General features: G+C 37.4%; 2 protein-coding genes across 3 annotated transcripts; both read left to right on the top strand.

The window, feature by feature from the left end:
• The first annotated feature begins 4,276 nt into the window (after positions 1 to 4,276).
• Positions 4,277 to 7,251, top strand: LOC141831155 (serine/threonine-protein kinase-like protein CR4). Its single transcript, XM_074718574.1, has one exon. It carries the CDS (start codon positions 4,277 to 4,279, stop codon positions 6,902 to 6,904), a length of 2,628 nt encoding a protein of 875 aa, XP_074574675.1. The 3' UTR covers positions 6,905 to 7,251.
• Positions 7,252 to 11,182: 3,931 nt separating this feature from the next.
• LOC141830869 (uncharacterized) lies at positions 11,183 to 13,184 on the top strand. Of its 2 annotated transcripts, XR_012601995.1 has the most exons (3): positions 11,183 to 11,650; positions 12,537 to 12,828; positions 13,112 to 13,184. XR_012601995.1 is itself a non-coding variant. In XM_074718313.1 (2 exons), the coding sequence occupies exons 1-2, from the start codon at positions 11,194 to 11,196 to the stop codon at positions 12,614 to 12,616; spliced, it is 537 nt and encodes a 178-aa protein (XP_074574414.1). In that variant the 5' UTR covers positions 11,183 to 11,193; the 3' UTR covers positions 12,617 to 13,071. The 2 variants fall into 2 exon arrangements, 1 of the variants encoding a protein (XP_074574414.1); XM_074718313.1 differs by lacking the exon at positions 13,112 to 13,184 and having other exon boundaries at positions 12,537 to 13,071.
• Positions 13,185 to 17,719: the final 4,535 nt, after the last annotated feature.

Consider the following 17,719-nt stretch of genomic DNA (forward strand, 5'->3'; position numbering starts at 1 on the left):
TATATTTCACTTGCACTTCTTTTTTTATGATGCACTCTCTGATATAGTGATAACATATATCGATATGCTTACTTCTATCATGGAAGATTGGATTCTTTGCTAGTGCTATTGTAGATTTGTTATTAATTCGAATCTTAGTTACCTCTTCTTATGGCAAATTTAACTTCTTTAATAAATTTCTGAATCAAATAGTATGACAAACACATGAAGTTGTAGCCACATACTCCGGTTCATAAGTAGAAAGTGTAATAATTCATAAATAGAAAGTGTAATAATATGTTAAATCTTTGACATCAAGTGAACGTTGTATCTCCTATAAAGAACACAAATCCGGTAGTACTTTTTCTATCATCCATATTTCCACACCAATCACTGTCGCTATATCTTTCAAATTTAAAATTATTAGACGATGAATAAAACAACCTAAAATCTATCGTACTTATGATATAGCGCAAAATTCTCTCAGCGATTTTAAAATGGATGGTAGTTGAATCCTCCATATAGCGGCTAACAAGTCCAACGACATAAAGAATATCAGGCCTTGTGTATGTTAAGTAACATAAGATTCGGACCAAGTTCTTGAAAAATATTAGGTCAACTTTTTCTCCTTCATCATGTTTTGATAGTTTGACTCCACATTCTATTGGATTGTTTATAGGCTAAGTCCTCAAAATCCTACCTTCGCAACTTTGAAAGAGCTCCAAAACGCCAAGTTCTACCGTCGACAATCAGATCACGATCGAGTTGCTCGAAGTGTACCACCTTTTGCTCGACTTCTTGGCTGGCATTGGTCCTTGCCTCGCAGGCAAAGCTATCTAATGTTTTGTTTGGCAGCATGGGAAAGGTCACGGGTGAGTCTCAACTTTGGGACAATGGTGTGCTATCTCCGGGATAATGGTATAGTGGCCGACATCTTCTTAGTTTCTCAGACATCTAAAGATTGAGTCTCAATTTCGACGCTGTGAGTACTTTTTGATTTATTTTGATGGTTAGTTAGAAGTGTATCAATTTGTGTTATTCAATGTCCATTTTGATGAGTTTGATCCTATCTACTAATTTTTTAAACAAAACTACTACACAAGAGAAAAGTAGTCAAACTTCAAAATCAAGAAACCCATTGAGCTTCTTATACAACCCATTGTGTCTACCCATGTCCATATATGATAGTTTTAGACCAAAATGGCTATCGGAGAATATGCTAGTCCATTTCTATAAGAAAACACATTACGTGGCTCCCTAAGTTTGTGTGTGTTATTTTGTGATGTCTCTTGTACATTTTGATGAAGTTACGGGTAACTTCACGATCAAGTGCATCATTGAACTTAAGATCATGTATTAGATAAAGGTTGATGCATTAGGACAAGCACCCCCTTGTGATTTACCCCTTTTAGAGTTTGTGGGATAATCTTGAAGGGGCTGCTAAGGTAACGGTTTCACTTTTTGCGACAATGTATTGGATAGTGATTTACATGTGTATTATTTGAGACCGCGTGCCAATTTGTGTCACCTCTCTTCATTTTAATGAGCTCGAGCTCATGTAGTAGTTTTCACAAAATTATTACAAGGATTTGATAAGGGAAGAAAAGTTTATTCCAATCAATTTTGGACTGATAAAAAAATATATAAAAATATTTAAATGATAAATTTGTAATCCATCTATCTATTATTTTACAATAGATAAATAGAGGAAAGGATATACAATCTATCTTTTTAAATTATAAAATGAAGTCTGTTTGTAAGATTAAGATTTGTAATTAAGAATTGTTATTGAATAATTTGAAAATTATCATATCACTGTGTTTGACAACCTACACACTTTTAAAGCGACCTATACTTAAAATTTCTAATTTGAATGTATAAATGTATTATAAGAGATTATTGGAGCTCAAAGTGATCAACCAATTCAAAATTGATCGTATAGTAATTTTGGCCAAAAATAATATATGATTGTTTTTTATTCAATTTTTGAATTTATAGATATATTCTACTATATATTAGAGTCTCATTGTGCTTTTAAAGGGGCAAACGACTCAAATTGACTATATAATATTTTTTTTCAAAATTATTATATAATTATTTTTTAGTAAAATTTAAATATATAGATATGTGTTAATTATGATTATTAATATTTTTTTTGAAATAGTTTAGGAATGTTGAGAATATAGATTGATTTTAATTGTCTCTCATAATATATCGATATATTTAAATTAAAAATTAAATATAAATGATTATAAATTATTTGATCAAGTGGAATGCAAGAATTTTCTAAATCACATTGACGTGTTCAAATTTAAAATTTAAATGAAAAATAATTATATATCAATTTAAGGCCAAATTATTAAATAAATCTATGTATTTTGTATTCAAAATTTAAATATAGAATAATTTTATTTACTATATAATTATTTTAAAATATTTTTGATTTACTTATTTTTTAAAAGAAATTAAGTATTTAATTTGCATTAATTAATTTTAAGATGAACGGTCTAATTTTATATTTCGTCTATTATATAAATTTAAAAAATAAAATAACTTCTAATATTATTAGTTGTTCAAATATCCTATATATACACTGCGTATTTTAGATTTAAAAAAATATTATTAGAACTATATCATTTTATCCAAATTTTGTATATTATTTTATTTATATTTCATTTTTTAAAAAAAAAAGTTAGTTAAACTTATATATTTTGCATTATTTTTCAAAAAATTATAATTTTTTTATATTTATATTTTTAGAATTTATTTATTTTTAAAAATTTTATGACAAAATTTATATTTCTAATCTCTAAAATTTATAATTTATATAATAATTTTAAAATGGCAAACTGTTTTTACACACTTCGCTAAGCAAGCAAGAGAGGGAGACTCTGCCACAGACGCTATAAGAAGGCCCAAACCATGCTTTTTTTTCCCCTTCGAAGTTCTTCAACGCAGCAATCGATGGAGAGAGAGAGAAGGGAGCAGGGAAAGCGATCGGAGCCGAGAAAAAAATGATAAATCTTAGTGAGTCTTATGGACTCAATTTCTAGTCGATCGGTTTGAAAAATGATAAATCTCAGTCAGTCTCATAGACTCAATCCCTGAGGGTGGTCAGTCCGATCCCACAGAAATTTCCCACCGACCACCAGGGTAAATCGAGAAGCGCATACGATGGTCAATCCAATGCCCAACATCCTTTGATTGCGTTCCCCATTTGGAAGAAAATTCCTGCAAATACGTCGTAGCTGGGGATCGAACCGCGGGTCCCTGGATCACAACCCGGATGTCCTACAGTTGCACCATTGTCCCGGGGACAAAATGATAAATCCCAGTCAGTCTCATGGACTCAATCCCTGAGGGTGGCCGATCGGGTCATGCGGAAGTTTCCCACTGACCACCAGGGTAAATCGGGAAGCGCATACGGTGGCCAATCCAGATACCCAGCATCCTTTGATTACGTTTCCCATTTGAAATAAAATTCTTGCAAATACGCCGTAGCTGGGGATCGAACCGCGAGTTCCTGGGTCACAACCCGGATGTCCTATCGTTGCACCATTGCCCCGGGGACAAAAAATGATAATCCCAGTCAGTCGCAATGACTCAATCCCTGAGGGTGACCAATCCGGTCCCACGGAAGTTTCCCACCGGCTATCAGGGTAAATCGGGAAGCGCACGCAGCGGCCAACCCAGATGCCCAGCATCCTTTGATTGCGATCCTCATTTGAAAGAAAATTCCTACAAATATACTGTAATTAGGGATCGAACCATAAATGCCTAAATGACAATTCAGATGTCCTACCACATCATCACGTCCTACCGTTGCACCATGATAGGAGCAGAGAAGATGGAAGGGAAAGGTGCGGCCATGGCGCGGATGAATTCAAATTGATGGGTAAGTGTGCAGAAATCTAGCTACGCACGCATATGGCATTTAATCGGCATTGAATGCTCCACCTACGCCACACATGCCTCCAACCGGGAGCTGCAATTTATGGCATTCAATGCTCGCGTCCTTCCCTGCACCGCCCAGTCTCGCTCATCCCCTTCTCCGCACCCTGCGAGAGCCGGGACGACGATCGCTGCCCGTGGACTAGTAGGGCAGAGCAGACGAAGGTTGCTTGCGGTTTTACTTCCTCCGTTTAGGGTTCTTGCTCGATTTCAGCCCTAAAAGTCTCGCCTTGCAAGCTTCCGCATTCTGATGGGGAATCCCGAGCTCCAGGTAAGTGAGGGAATCTGAGGGTGAACTTTGTTAGGGTTTGCTATGCTTGCACGGATTCTCAGATTTTGACCAAAAATGAGCAATTCTGGTGTTGGATTTCTCGCTCAAGCTGCGATTTTGGTGGTCATTTGTGGCTCTGCTTGTTTGGGGGTGTCAGGGCTCGGATCGATGTCCTCCATTGCCGTCTCTTACGGAGAGAATGGCCCAGTGTTCTGTGGTCTGAGCTCCGATGGGTCTCACCTGGTTTCCTGCTTCGGCGCTGATGCTTCCATCGTCTACGGAGCACCTTTTAGGTTCCCCCTCCTGGGGCTTACTGCCGGCGATGGATTTGTCTGTGGACTCCTTCTGGATGCTCGCCGACCCTACTGCTGGGGCAGCAACGTCTATGTCAGCATGGGCGTTCCTCAGCCCATGGCGGAAGGTGCAGCCTACTCGGAGATCAGCGCCGGCGACGACCACCTTTGCGCCCTTCGGTCGCTGAGCAAGGAATCTCGCAGAGGCGTATCCTTCATAGATTGTTGGGGCTACAACATGACTACCTCTCACGAGCTCAACGATTCTGTAACATCGATCACCGCAGGGTCCGTGTTCAATTGTGGCATGTTTGCTCGTAATCGAACGGCAGTATGCTGGGGCGATGAGACCGGGAGCGGCGTCATAAGCCTGACGCCGAAGAACTTGAGGTTCCAGTCGATTTCAGCTGGTGGGTTTCATGTCTGTGGGATCTTGGAGAACTCTCAGGTCTTCTGCTGGGGAAGGAGCATGGCGACGCAGCAGTCTTCTTCTGATATCTTAGGCCAGGGGGATGTCACCATGGTTCCCATGGATCCTATGATTTCGGTGGCCGGTGGAAGGTTCCATGCTTGCGGAATTAAGAGGATGGATCACGAAGTTGTGTGCTGGGGATTCAAACTTCAGAACAGTGTGCCGCCGCCGAGAGATTCGCGGGTGTATGAGCTCGTCGCCGGAGATTACTTCACATGTGGTGTTCTTGCGGAGCCTTCACTCAGGCCGCTATGTTGGGGCACTGGAGGTCCTTGGTCGATACCAATGGCGGTCTCGCCTGGACTGTGTGCTTCAAATCCTTGCGGCCCTGGGTATTATGAATTCATCCATGCGAGCTCAGGGAGCAAAGTCTGCAAGCCAGTCGATTCGAGAGTTTGTTTACCTTGCAGCATTGGTTGCCCGGAGGGGACTTACCAATCTACGCCCTGCAATTCGACCTCCGATCGCGGCTGCGCATCGGAAACCAAACCAAAGAACCACAGATTGCTATCCATTCAAATGCCGATCTTTGTTGCAGAAGTTGCATTTGCTGTCATCTTCGTGAGCTCGGTTTCTTTAGCCGCATGTCTTTACATTCGCCGCAAACTGCAGAATTGTAGATGCTCAGACTCTGAAGCAGTCATCATACCGAAAGCCCGGTCGTGCTCATTTCGCAAGGAGCCGACAAAGGTCCGGCCGGAATTGGAGGACTTGAAGATCAGGAGAGCACAGATGTTTACATATGAAGAGCTGGAAAGGGCCACAGGTGGCTTCGGCGAGGAATCGCTGGTCGGAAAGGGCAGCTTTTCGTCGGTCTTCAAAGGGGTCCTGAAGGATGGAACTCTGGTTGCAGTTAAGAAAGCCATGAGAGCATCTGACGTGAAGAACTCCAAGGAATTCCACACGGAACTCGACCTTCTCTCGAGATTAAACCATGCTCATCTTCTTAACCTGCTTGGGTACTGCGAAGAAGGTGGAGAGAGGTTGCTGGTCTACGAGTTCATGGCCCATGGCTCCTTGTACCAGCATCTCCATGGCAAGGATCCGGGCCTGAAAGGGCGGCGACTGGATTGGGTTCGCCGGGTCACCATTGCCGTCCAAGCAGCTAGGGGAATTGAATACCTGCACGGATATGCTTGCCCGCCGGTGATTCACAGGGATATCAAATCTTCAAACATTCTCATCGACGAAGAACACAATGCTCGAGTTGCAGACTTTGGTCTTTCATTGTTAGGCCCGGCGGACAGCAGCTCGCCGTTGTCGGAGCCTCCCGCCGGCACTCTGGGCTACCTCGATCCGGAATACTACAAACTTCACTACTTGACCACCAAATCGGATGTCTACAGCTTCGGGGTTCTTCTTCTGGAAATCTTGAGCGGCCGCAAAGCAATCGATATGCAGTTTGAAGAAGGGAACATCGTCGAGTGGGCGGTGCCGCTGATCAAAGCCGGCGATATTTCAGCGATTTTAGACTCGTCGCTGAAGCCTCCCGCCGAGTTGGAGGCGCTCAAGAAGATCGCTGCGACAGCCGGCAAGTGCGTGAGGATGAGAGGGAAGGACAGACCGTCCATGGATAAGGTTACGACCGCGTTGGAGAGAGCTCTCGCGCTCCTGATGGGTAGCCCTTGTAACGAGCAACCGATCTTGCCGACCGAGGTCGTCTTGGGGAGCAGCCGGCTCCACAAGAAGGGCTCGCAGAGATCTTCAAACCAGTCGTGTTCGGAGAACGACACGACCGACGCCGACGACCAATTCGAGTACAGAGCTCCGTCGTGGATCACGTTTCCCAGTGTGACCTCGTCGCAGAGGAGATCGGAAGGCGAGACGGAAGGGAAGAATTTGGGAAACGGCGGGGGCGGAGACGGCTTGAGATGCTTGGAGGAAGAGATTGGGCCGGCGTCTCCGCACCAGGAACTGTTCTTGCAGAACAATTTCTGAATCGGAGCCATTTTCCGTGTTCTTCCGATCTGCTGCATTCTTGCTTGCATTCATGTGTTTGGTTCCTGAATGCATTTAGTGATCGGCTTGTTGATATCGAGCGAGATGTTCTTGCTCCGAAGCAAGCCATGTTTCTCCATGATTGTGCAACCTTGAACTGGTTTCATGTCGCTTGCGAAACAAGAACATTCCACAGTCGATGAGCACTTGATCGGAGGGGGATTTCGCCGGAATATTCGCTGAATTTCCCCCAAACCCTAAATTTCCAGAACGATGGGCCGGCATCTCCACAGCAGGAACTGTTCTTGCAAAACAATTTCTGAATCGGAGCCATTTTCCGTGTTCTTCCGATCTGCTGCATTCTTGCTTGCATTCATGTGTTTGGTTCCTGAATGCATTTAGTGATCGGCTTGTTGAGATCGAGCGAGATGTTCTTGCTCCGAAGCAAGCCATGTTTTTCCATGATCGTGCAACCTTGAACTGGTTTCATGTCGCTTGCGAAACAAGAACATTCCACAGTCGATGAGCACTTGATCGGAGGGGGGATTTCGGGAATATTCGCTGAATTTCCTCCAAACCCTAAATTTCCAGAACGATGCTATGTTTGCACCGGTGGGTTGAATAAACACACGAGCCACTATATTAGATACCACTTGAGTAGTCGGGAGAGTCACTAATAGCAATATATAGGGAATGTTCCGGTCAAATGCCGCCGACAGTCAACCCACCAGTCAAGGAAATGTCACCTCAACCTTAGCGGGCCCCGGTAGGACGAAGACCTGAAAGATCAGCACAAACGAACGGGTTAGCGGGTGTCGGGGAGTCCTGGCAGGCCACTCCGACGCTCAAGTCAACCCCTGGTGAAGGTTAAAGCAAGAAGAAGAAAAAGAAGCAATAGTAGTCTCAGTATGCAAGAGTCGAGAGAGAGAGCTTGTACCTGCATGAGAATTGATATACCTGCGAGGGAGAACATTTCTTCTGCATCCTTCTGCAGGGGAGCAGACTATGGTGGTATTTGGGAGGACAAAACCTGGATCTTGCTGACATCTACGCCGGTAGGGCGGTATCTAGGAGACAGAGGTGATATGCCCTATAACTGCTCTGCGGCTTGATTCTGTACGTCACCTTTGTCGTTTAGCAGTAAGTGAAAAGTTGGCAGCACTGACGAGGCGAGGCGTGGAGGCGTAGCCATAGCCCTTCCCCTGTATAGCAGTTCACACGCTTGGTTGTCTGTAGTTTATTTGTCTGTTAGCCAGGAGACTTGAGCCCGGGTTGATGTCAGAGTGGGATGAGATGTCCGGGACCGACGATAGTCGGGATTATCCGGGTAAGCTGAGTAAATGGATGGACGAGCAAACCGGGTAGACTGAGTAGTCTGAGTGAGCCGAGCAAACTGAGTAAGCCTGAGTAGGCCGAGCGCTGAGTGACCTGAGTGCTGACACTGGAGTGAGGCGGGATACCCGGGACCAGCTGTAGCTGGGCTTATCCGGGTAAACAGAGTGAATGCCCGAGCAGGCCGGGTAGACTAAGTAGTCTGAGTAAGCCGAGTAAACTGAGCAAGCCTGAGTACTGACGTCGGAGTGAAGCGGGGTACCCGGGACCAGCTGTAGTTGAGCTTATCCGAGTAAACAGAGTAAATGACCGAGCAGGTCGGGTAGACTAAGTAGCCTGGGTGAACTGAGTGAATCGAGTAAGCTAAGCGAGCCACCAGGTGGATAGACTCGGGTAAACCGAGTACAGCGTAGATCGAGTACACTGAGCGCCGCGGGGCCAGAGCATGGTGATTAATGAGTATAGCGGGTGAACTAGTTGCCGTCTAACCCGGGAGGGTTACACAGGCTGCGCAGGCCGGGTAGACAGGGTTAGCCAAACAGGCCGAATGGGCCGCATAAGGGACGACTGAGCTTCGGTCCATAAGGTAATGTTGACCATGGACCCCTGGACTGGCCAGATTGGATCATCTATTGACTTACCCTGCCACATCAGACCCGGGACAAGACTTACCACATCAGTTCGCTAGTTGGAATTTTTTTAAAGAGAGGGTTCTATTTGATTTTGGACTTAAAGAGAGAGTACTGTATCAATCTTTTATAATACCGAGTAAAATTGTATATAATAAATTCAATATAATTTGATTCTTTCAAGGGATTCTATATTCCTTATTAGGTTTAATGGATCTTCGGGGCACCTTCCAAAGAATCTTGTAAGATTCTAAGGCCAAGAGAATACATATCCAATTTGGCCTGCACTAATAATAATAATATACTAATAATGGATCATATCTGACTTGTAAAATACTTGTGGAGATATGTTTGACGAGCTGTTCTTGGGATGATCATTAATTAAGTACCAAATCACTTAGCTAATTTGACTTGGAAAGCATTAATGATACCCAGTGGGCCCCATTGCTGGCTGGCCATATAAAATTGAATATATTCCATCTCAGCAGAAGGTAAAATTTATCACCTAACGACTTCACATGATTGGTCTCATGATCATCTATACGAGGTAAATCAAAAGCTACAGTTGACTACGACAGAGGAATACATTATCTCAGCTTCGTTGAAATTCGACCCTTGCCCACTTTAATAAATTTGTTCCGTCATAACCAATTCAACTATGTCTCGAAGGCTAAAATAGAATATATTAAAAAAAAAAATGATAATCGAGTAGCCACATCTCTGGGGGTGGTCGGCCCAGTCCCACGGAAGTTTCCCACCGACCACCAGGGTAAATCGGGAAGCGCATACGGCGGCCAATCCAGATGCCCAGCATCCTTTGATTGCGTTCCCCATTTGGAAGAAAATTTTTGCAAATACGTCGTAGCTAGGGATCGAACCGCGGGTGCCTAAGTTATAATCTGAATGTCCTACGGTTGCACCATTGCCCCGGGAAGATAGAATATATTCCAAGAACTTATAGAGTTATCATTGCTTCTCGATTTATTCTAATAATCGATTAAAAAATTTAATAGAATTAAATTGATTATTTTCAAAATTAATTAGAGTTGAATAATTAAATTATAAACTATATATATTCCAAAGATTTATGCTTTAATTATTTTTTTATTTTATTTCTTCTCAGGAAATTAATGGTGTTTTATATTATTTATTAGTCAATGTGCACACTTGGAATAAATTAATTAAAAATGATGGCATAAAGTGATGATATGTTGATATGGTTCCTTCCAGCACAGAGACAAGTCAGCGGAAAGAGACATGCATTATTGTTATTAGTGCTATAAGTTTTTAATTTTAATTTTAATTTTTTATTATATACACTTTTTTTTACTATCGTTAAAAAAAAATTACATATTAAAAAAAAAAAAAATCAAAAGGCATTTCATTTTAAATTCTCTTTTTAAATATTTGTTCATCGGACTCATTCAAAATTATTATAATAATTTTAATCAAAACTAGTATATTATCAAACAAATTTAATTCATGATTACTTTTTTATTATAATAATTTTAATTAAATTATAAATAATTTTAATTAAGTTGAAATAATTTTTTATCAACATTTAAATAATTTCATAAAGGTTATGGTTAAATTATGTAAATCGTTAAAAAAAATATTTAAAAAAACAACAATCATTTTTTAAAATTTTTATTTTTAACGTTGTTGGAGTAGCTATGACATTGTAATTTTTTAAAAATAATTTTTATTATACTGTTATAATATATATATAACAACTAATATAATATTATTAGTGTATCAATTACTTAAGTAGTTTCTATAATTATTTTAAATGATATTGATAGATTTAAAATGATTTTAATAAATTTATAAAAAAATATTTTGATATACTAGCATTCAAGATTTAAAATTTAGAGTTCAAAATTTTAAAATTTATCTATCTATATAGCAATTACTAACTTTTATGACTATTTTAAAATAATTTTAATTTAAATAATTATAATCAAATTAATAAAAAATATATTGATATAATAATATTTTATATATAATAATTTTAATTAAAATAAAATAATTACTTTTTTTACATTGTCGTAGCTATTTAGTAAAGTAGCTATTATAATAATATGGAAATTTTGGATATAAAACATGTGTATTTTATTTATTTTTTATTAAAATTGAATTTTCAACATCCTTTCTTTTATGCCATTTTTGTACCATGTCAATGATGATGCCATACCGTGACATGCCATTTGTCTGCCATGTCATGCCGTATGTCACATGTCATCCCATCCCATCATGCGTTCATTTAAACGCCCACAGCATTCTCGTAGCGAACCAGTCGGAGAGAGAGAGAGAGAGAGAGAGAGAGAGATGGGCACCTTCGGCCCTGAAGCAGAGCACCCTCTCGCAATCACTAGCCCTAAGCGCCGGAGCAACCAAGGGGATCAGCGGCGGAGGCCGCAGGATCCGGAGGACGACGCCGGGAACGAGCGGAGCGGCCAAGCAGCATGGCCGCGGAGGCGTGGTCATGGCAGCGGCGTGAGGTGGGAGGGCTTCGAGGAAGGGTCGGATGGGGGAGAGATCCTCGCGAGGACGAGAAGCCTCACGAACGGTGACCTGGAGGAGCTCAAAGGGTGCTTGGACTTAGGGTTCGGCTTCAGCTACGACGAGATCCCGGGGCTCTGCGCCATGTTGCCTGCTCTCGAGCTTTGCTACTCCATGAGTCGGTTGCTGGGTGGGGGCGCAGGCAATGCTGGCGGGGACGCGGATGGATCTGATGAGGCGATCGCTGCCCTTCCCGTTGCGAACTGGAAGATCTCTAGCCCTGGTAAGAGGGGATTTTATAATCTAATAAAAATAAAATAAAATTCACTTATGCTAGAACTTGCTTGTTGTTTTGGTTGAGATCTTGCTCTAAGAACTGATTTTGATTGTACGTTTGGGGTTTACAATTTGGGAGATCCTTTTGCGGGTGACCAACGAGAGAAAGATTTAGTTGTTGCCGAAAAATTGGTTAATTGTGTTAGAGATCCTCGTGGTGGTGATCTACAAATTTGAAACTAGTTTTTATTAAGAAAAAACCGGGGTCTTTCCCCCTGAACAAGATAGGTGCAATAGATACTCTTCTGAATAAGATAGATTTTCTAATAGAGTGTAAGAAATTACGATGATGTTTTCATGATAAATTGCTTTTTGTTTCAAAACGATTTTCTTGACAATTTGTTGATAAAAAGATTGAATTTAACTGCCGAACTGTAGGGATTAGCTTTTCATCTCTCTTTTCAATATGCCAATATTCCTGTTTAAATCTTTGGTTCAAGTGCTTTTCTATCCTTGTATCCTGGTAATTGTCTCTCAATATTCTTCTTTGTTTTGCATCATTTTCCTGACTATTCTTTTCCCCTTTTACTCATTTTGTTTTACTTTTTTATTTCTTGTTAGGTAGTAAAAGAATCTTCAAGTTTTTAGTCGAGTGCTAAATTTATTGGAACAATTTCATGGCACTTTAATTACCAGCTTTCTTAATGATACTTGCTGTGTTTTGGGTTGATAATACAGGAGTGAATTTAACAAATGCATAGTTTTGCACTCTTAATGATAGCAATCAACAGTGCGAATTTAGTTCCACAGCTCAATTCCTAGTTCTCTCTTCTAATTTCTTGGATTAATTCTTACACTTGATTCAAAATTCTCATTTGGCTCATACTTTCCAGGTGATCATCCTGATGAAGTTAAGGCAAGACTGAAGATTTGGGCACAAGCAGTGGCTTGCACTGTTAGATTACACAGTTAATGGATGAAACTCTTGAATTATCCATCATGGCATCGAGCTATTTTCCTTCACTATCAGTCATCAGCCTGTGGAAACTTCTTTTTCACAGTCAAAACACAACATAGTTCCGATTGCTTATGCCATTAGAGACGCAGCACGGAGGAAATCTAGTACAGAAGAATCAAAGGAGCAAGAAAAGCTTGTCCAAAACCTGGATTTAAGGATGATATCATGTAAATTTTCCTTTACTTATACAGCATGATATGCATCCTCCCTGTATAGTAATCTACAAATAAGTTGAGTAGAATAGAATACTTGCTATCATATTGTCACATTTTTTGAACAGTTTAAAGAAAATTTCTTTTATGCACATATCAAGTTTGGGCATTGTTAGTGAATGTGTAAGAGAAAGCAAGAAAAATGAAACATAAGTTTGTGCCAAATAGGCACCTTTGCACTTTCGTGCAGAAAATAGTCGGCACACTTTAATTTCAGTCTTTTGAATTGTGTTGTCAGGTTACACTTGAAATTTTTGGATCTCTTCTAAATCAAGATGGATGAAGAATCACACACAAGTAGCTTTTTCAGGTATGATGGTGTTTCAATCTTTAGATTCCTACTGAACCTGAATAAATAGTGTATCACTTTTCGATTTCCTTATACAGAATCTGTAAATTATGTTTATCCAGGTGATGGATTATACCTCATGATACCTAGAGAACAGATTAGGGTTCTATACTAATATTTCAGGTACCTAGTTAACAATAAGGATACAGTAACAAACTAGATCAAATTTCATAACTGGGAAGCAACTGATTAGGTTAAATATATGCATAGAACCCTAATTACTTCACCAAGAGGACAAAACCCTAGGATAGCAACAAATTCATTGGCAACAAAAGCAAGAATAGCACACAAAAGAAATAGAATGCTGAAGCCATGTTGGGAAGAACTCACAAATATCATATAAAGAAGTGAAAAACAGATAACAGATGAAGCAAATAAGGGAGTTTAGTAAAGCCTAGCTTAATTATTCTTTTCCCCTTGCATTGGAAGGGTTCATTGGTGGGGCACTTGCTCTAGATTTTTTTTTTTTTGATAATCTTATAAGTAGATGATCTTTCTACCTAGTTAGTCTATCAACTAAAGTACAACTTATATACATTCAAAAGTTGATTTTTAAAATATTTGTTTTGAGATTCGAATTTTGATCCTCTTCTTGCATGCATGCTCTTATTGCTTTGCAGTATGAATTGTTGCCGCGCATGGAGCAGTTCAAAAACATCTTTATTATTATAATCGAGGGTCCTATTTTAAAAAATATAAAATTAAAATAATTTTAGTCATAAAATTATTAGAAATTGCTCTGTTCAAAGTAGCTCCAAAATATTTTTTTTTGATAATTCAGGTATCTAATTTTTGTGATTCGATTAATTCTGAAGGTGACTGGTCCGATCCAATAAAAGTTTTTTCACCGATCATTAAGGTAAATTAGAAAATGCTCGTAAGGTTCATCCAGATAGTCAACGTTCTTAGGTCCATTTCTCACTAGAGGAAAAATCTTCTATAGTATATTGTAGTTGAGACTCGAATTTTAAATATCTGATTGTCTATGGGAGAGTTTAACCATTGCACTGTAGTCCTAAGGGCAAGATAGGGTTATTCTTGATCAAGCAACAAAAAGACTGAGCTAATTTAGTCAAAATAAATTTAAAGTAAGCTACTTTAGTTAGAATTTTAGTCATAAAATCATTAGAAATTGCTTTGTTCAAAGTAGTTCCAAAATAAAAATTTTTTTATAATCCAACTATTTAGTTCTTACAATTCGATTAATTTTGAAGGTGACTGATCTGATCCAATGGAAATTTTTCCACCGATCACTAATGTCAATCAGAAAATACTCACGAGGCTCATCCAGATAGTCAACATTCCAAAATAGAATTTTTTTTTATAATCCAGGTATCTAGTTTTTACAATTCGATTAATTTTGAAGGTGACTGATTCGATTTAATGAAAATTTTTCCACTGATCACTAAGGTAAATCAAAAAGCGTTCACACGGCTGATCCAAATAGTCAACGCTCTTAAGTCCACTTCACGCTAAAGGAAAAATCTCCTACAGTATGCCTTAGTTGAGACTCTAATTTTAAATATTTGATTATCTATTGGAGGGTTTAACCATTGCACTGTCCTAAGGGCAAGATAGAGCTATTTTTGATCAAACCACAAAAAGACCGAGCTAATTTGGTCAAAATAAATTCAAAATCTAATAGAAGTTTTCCTATCGATCACTAAGATAAATCAGAAAACGCTCGCGAGGCTCATCCAGATAGTCAACATTCTTAGGTCCATTTCTCACTAGAGGAAAAATCTTCTATAATATATAGTTGAGACTCGAATTTTAAATATCTGATTATCTATTGGAGGGTTTAACCGTTGCGTAAGGGCAAGATAGAGCTATTTTTGATCAAACAACAAAAAGACAGAGCTAATTTGGTCAAAATAAATTCAAAGTAAAGCTACTTTATTTATAATTGCTCAAAGATAACGTAGTTTTGATTAAAATCACTCTAAGGTAGAAAATTTATAGGCGAGTAGAGCATTCTATTTTCTAATGTCACTAGATTTCATCCTATACTTATTTATATCCTTTTAGATTTTATCCTAACCATTAAATCTATTTTATTAGTTGAAAAAAATCCAATTACATTTAATTATCCCATTTTATTAGAAGATATATTGATTATGATCTTATTCGATTAATTCTCAACTAATTTAAAATTTAAAATATAAAAAATGTTCCAAACCTTTTAAAGAAGGGTGTTTCATGAGGGCTAGCTTAGGGGTGTAAACGAGTCAAACTGCTCGCGAACTATTCGAGTCTTGGTTCGAAAAAAAATTTGTTTGAGTTTGTTCGATTAAGTTAACGAGCTGAGCTCGAGTCATGATTTCAAGTTCGAAAATATTATCGAGCTGAGCTCGAATTTAACAGTATTTGGTTCGTGAGCTCGTGAACATGTTCGTTTAAAGGCTTACGAACGTTGTTATATGCGATATATGTATATATATATGTTTTATTTTACATAAATTATAAATATTATATATTAACGAGCGAAATTCGAACTAAGCTCGTTTAACTTTTTAAACAAGCTATTTTCGAACCAAACTTAAACTAAATTCGTTTAACTTTAAAATGAACTATTTTTGAACTGAGCTCGAGTCGTTCGCGAACTATTTAATTTCATTACGAGTTGATCGCGAACTTAAGAATTAAAGCTCGAATCGAACTCGAGCCGAACTCAAGCTTAAGTAAAATGAACCGAGCTTGAGCTCGAGCCTGTTACTGTTTAACTCGGCTCGATTCAATTACATCCCTAGGCTAGCCTAATTGAAGTTACCATCACTTTTCACATTCTAACCCAAATACCAACAACTTTGTGTCATTCAAAATTTCCCTCTCCCATGTGAATTATCTTTTACTTAAAACTTTGAGTTAGCACTTATATATTTATATCTATGCGAGAGAATGTTCTTGTTCGATAATAACTTCTCTTTAACCCTACATTAGATCCGATCATAGTTCAAAATCGATAGTCTTTATAATTTAAAAAATCTCGAACTTTAATCTTAAACTTCAAATGATGATTACAATTTATAATTGTCAGTTATGGTTTGGTTCATGATTATGATTCAAGATTATTATTATTATTTTATTTTTAAAAAATATTTAAAAATTTCTAAATGTGGAAAAAATTAAAAATTAAAAAAAAAGTGTGAACTTATTTACGTCTATCTATTCACTTAGGGTATAAGAAAATTAAAGTCAAGTGGTTCATGATACTAAAATCTTTTATTTAGTCCTTGCATTCCTTTTATTCTTTTTATGACTTTTGTTCGATCATTAGCGTTGGAGCTTCTAAAAAGTCAGGATTCAAAATAAATCAAAAGAAATATTATATTAAATCCCAAATAATCTTTGTTTTTTTATACTAATAGTTTTTTTTATTTAATATTAATATTATTATATTTTAATATGACAAGACATATATATTACATAAGTTATATTTTTTGATTAACATATATATATATATATATATAATTTTATTGTGAAACAAATTATGATTATCTTTGATTTTATATATATATATATATATATATATATAATTTTATTGTGAAATAAATTATGATAAATTTATTATTGGATATATTATACAAGTTAATTAGTCTTTATAAACTTAATGTTGAATGAATTATAGTTAAATGAGATTAATAAATTTAATGAGTTAGAATAGTGGCATCATATTAGAGAGTTATAAAATTTTGACTTATAAAAAAGGTAGAATAGTTACGCTTTGAAAATTTTAAAATAAATGAGTTAATTTATATTGAACCACACCATTAATATCACTAAAATATTATAAATATTATTAAATGAAAATTTTAAAAATTGAAAATAAAATAAAAAATAAGATTTTTTTTAAATAAATATGAATGAATTGACAGTTAATCGACAATTGAATCACCAATTCAAATCGATGGTTGAACAGATCGATTCATTTAGGGCCCAATTTGTGAATTTATTTGGGGTCAGTTATAAGTTGGGTCTGTTGAATCAATAATCAACTCATTGACCCAGTTTAAGTTTTGGATCAAGTGCCATTTTTATTAAATTTTCTAGATAAAATAAAATTATCAAAACATATTTAAAAATATTTATCATATTATTCATAGCTAATAAATTTAAATATATCAAAAAAGAATATTCTAAATATTTATTTATTATTTTCAACAACAAAAATAAAACTTTTTAAAATTTGATTTGAGTTAATTGGGAATATTCAAATCGAACTATTAGTTTAAATTTGGGAATACTCAAATTTTAATTTGACTTACATTGTTTGTGTGATAGTAAAAAATGTAAAAGAAATAATAATCAATTATATTTCTCTAGAAAATTATTGCATTTTAATGTTTTCAAAAGCCCAACTTATGGATAAATAGGGCAAGTAATTAAGTTAATTGAAAGTAAGAAACAAATAAATAAGTCAAATTGAATTTTGATTTAATTTATTATAATAATAAAATTGGCCTTTATTTTATCTTAATTTATTTCATTTGTTCATGG

This window comes from Curcuma longa, chromosome 6 (assembly GCF_044706935.1).
Source record: "Curcuma longa cultivar G26 ecotype Majalengka, Jawa Barat chromosome 6, ITB_CL_G26_1.1, whole genome shotgun sequence".
NCBI lineage: Eukaryota > Viridiplantae > Streptophyta > Magnoliopsida > Zingiberales > Zingiberaceae > Curcuma > Curcuma longa.